General features: G+C 43.5%; 1 protein-coding gene across 1 annotated transcript; it reads left to right on the forward strand.

Moving 5' to 3' along the window:
* Positions 1-1,550: 1,550 nt before the first annotated feature.
* On the forward strand, positions 1,551-2,618 carry LOC308154529 (uncharacterized protein; the record flags this gene model as incomplete). Its single annotated transcript, XM_080527676.1, has 1 exon — positions 1,551-2,618. The coding sequence occupies one exon, from the start codon at positions 1,551-1,553 to the stop codon at positions 2,616-2,618; it is 1,068 nt and encodes a 355-aa protein (XP_080383802.1).
* Between the last annotated feature and the right edge of the window lie 838 nt (positions 2,619-3,456).

A 3,456-nucleotide genomic window follows, 5' to 3' on the forward strand; every position in this document is an offset into this window, starting at 1 on the left:
TCACAATTAAATATGAAGGGTCTGCACTTCTAGTTTCCAGTCACAGTTTCCAGGTCACATCTTACTGGAACAGTCGGAAACAAAATGAAACTCAAACCCAGCATAGCTCTCTGTGGTCGACATAACAGACACCTGATATCTTAGCACAGGAGAAACTATCCACCAGCATCATGTGAAATTACCCCCATTATTCCGTTGCCTTCTCAGTCATCAGGGGGATAGTTTCAAAAGCAACACCTTCTATTAATGGAAGAAGTGTATGGATGGGAATGTATCTAGGTTGGGGATTGTGGGTGTCATTACTATAATCTGAGATCGACAGGTTATATCTGATGCAACTACATAAATTCAAGATCCGAAATAAATAAACAAACAGTTTTTCGAGGTATACTTATCCTTGGTTTCTATGATATTTTGGAATTATTTAAATCATTGTCATCTATTGAAGATAGAAGACAACAGAATGAACAACAATCGACAATCGACAACAGAAGACGACAAAATCCCAAACCTAACCTATCCCTAACCTCGTCTCTTCTCGTACACATGAACTCACATAATCATGAATTCCAGACATCCCAGAGGATGGATCAACAGAGAGACGGTTTCAGCTAATGCTCAGATGTTGCCCCAGTTTACAGGCAATCTCTTAAAAAAACCTTTCCATACCACCTCCCCACTGACCCTGTGAATAATTCACAAGCTCTCCTCTCTTTCTCTCTCTCTCTCTCTCTCTCTCTCTCTCTCTCTCTCTCTCTCTGATCCCCTCTCTCTCTCTCTTTCTTTCTTTCTCATGTCAACAGCTCCAGCTTCGAACAATAGGGCCTGTTTCTGTCCTAAGGGTTGCAGACATTTTCCACCTGCAGCGGTCTGTTGACAGACAAACAGCCGGGTGAACACTCCCGTCCTGCTGGTTACCACACACAGGTAAGGCATCAACAACATGTTTTAGATTAGACTAGATTAGATTAGATTCAACTTTATTGTCATCGCAGACTACAAGTACTATACAACGAAATGCAGTTTAGCATCTAACCGAAAGTGCAAATAGTGATAAAAGAACATGATCTAAATAAAACACGACAATGGTAGTGATAGGTAAGTGTGCAATATACAGTATGTGCAGAGGTAGTATTGTAAACATCGGTTTAGTTTAGAGGTATATTCAGTTATGAGCTATGTACAGTTATGGTAGTTTGTTATGGTAGTTTGGTATGGTATTTTGTACTGTGTGGTAGCTTATGTCGTTGTATGGTACCTGTACTATATTAATGACAATAAAGACCATTCATTATGTACAGTATGTAATGTGCAGATGTATAAAATAAGCTATATCAAGAGATGTGCAATGTGCAATATACAGTATGTGCAAAGGTAGTATTGTAAACATCAGTTTTAAACTCACTTTTAAACAAAACTGTCAAAGCCGACAGTACATGTTTGATGTGTTCTCAACTCTACTTATTAGGTGCAGTGTGAGTAGACCTATAGTTCTGCCATTATCTTACACGGTGAAATCTGTCTCTATTCAGAATACCAAGGAGCCCAAAATGCAGTATTATTTCCATCTCCTTCTGTTGATGGACCTGTATTCCAAGTCTCACACGGCCTCATGTGAGAAAGGTTGTGACTGTCGTGGGGAATTGAAGTTGACCCTTTGTGCCAACGCACTCTTCATCCAAGTTCCTGGCGATATCCCTCCCTTCACCGAACACTTGGACCTGTCTGCGAACCAGCTCACCTTCATCCCAAAGAAGGCCTTCCAGATGATCCGCAAGCTCCGAGTGCTGCTCTTACAGGACAACAACATCAGCGCCGTGGCGGACGGCGCCTTCTCGCAGCTGGAGAACATCCAGAGACTGGACCTGAGCCGCAACCGGATCTCCTCGCTGGGCGAGAGCTTCTCCCTGGGTCTGGGCTCTCTGAGAGAGCTGCTGCTGGCGCAGAACCAGCTGAGCAGCTTAGACAGCAAGAGTTTCCTGCACCTGGACAGCCTGCGGAGACTCAACCTGACAGGCAACTCCATCCACTCCATCCAGATGAGGTCCTTCGGCTCGATGAGCGCCTTGCGCCAGCTCCACCTGCAAGGCAACCGGCTGGGCTCCCTCCAGAACGGAGTCTTCTCCATGCTCCGGTCCCTGGAGATGCTCAACCTTCAGGGGAACCACATCAGCCAAACGGACGTGGGGGTCTTTACGCCTCTCGTTAGCCTGGCCCTGCTGAACCTGGCGCACAATCGCCTGAGCACCGTCAACTTCAAAGCCTTCTTGGGCATCCACTCCTACAGCACCCACATCCTGCTGGAGGGGAACCCGTGGAACTGCGACTGCGACCTGCAGAGGGTGTTCCGGAAACTGCGGAGCATCCAGAGACTCTTCTTGGATGACTACTATAACCTGAGCTGCAAGGCGCCGGACGAACTAGAGAACTATCTCCTGATGGACGTCGACACGGAGCTGTGTATCGCCGAGACGGTCACAGTGCTGATTATTACCATCACCGTGGTGGTGACAGTGTTCTTTGCCATGGTCATGGCAGAGAGGAAGAGGAAGAAGAAGAAAAGCGGTAAACATTGGACACAGCAGGGTGATCAGTCGGATGAGGATGAGAATTCATGATTTTCTCCGTGGCGATCCCAATCCTTTTGAGACACACTTGCACAGCAGCATTCAAAGCTAAGGAATATACAGTGAATTGCCATATAATGTATGATGGGAGTTATAATGTGTGTTTACAACCTCAGCATCACTTTTGGTCATTATTTGGTCAACTGTTATTCTCTTGCAATATTCTCAATACCACCACAAAAGGAGTGAGCATATGACTATATTTCTGAACTATCAAGTAACGCAAATGTGTTTTTATTTTATTTATTTTCTTAACCCTCTCCACAAACCCCCCCCCAACCCATGATAATGAGTTCCAATCAATATTGCACACATACTATACCATTTTAATTAGTAAAATATGTCTGACCAGTTGCAGAGACCCTGTGTATTACCTTATTAATTATTATTATTATATTAATTATTATTATTATTATTGTGTCTGACCTCCTTAGTTTGTAGTGTTGTATTTGATCACGTGATGCTGTCCTTACATGAAATAAAACAAGAGAAAAGGTGGTGGATGTTGTCATTATGTTAGGTCACGATACTGACATTTGATAAAAGGGATCCTTTATTACACATAACTTTATTTACATATGGACTTTAATGTTTAGATTTTTTTGTCTGGATTGAGTTGTGATTGGATTGTGAAAGACGAGGAGAGTCAAAGACGAAAGTCCGCTTTCAAAGCAGGAAATGAACAGCACTCAATTTCCCGTCATACCCCTCGGCTCCCGTCATGCCCTTATTTTGGTCGGTATTCTAACATTCTGCCAATTCAAACATTTCTCTTGTTGAGTTCGGAAAGGTGTAGGATAGCTTACAAGTTGTATTTTTGCATTTTCAT

The sequence above is a fragment of the Nansenia antarctica genome (genome assembly GCF_963989245.1).
Source record: "Nansenia antarctica genome assembly, chromosome: 3".
Taxonomy (NCBI): Eukaryota; Metazoa; Chordata; class Actinopteri; order Argentiniformes; family Microstomatidae; genus Nansenia; species Nansenia antarctica.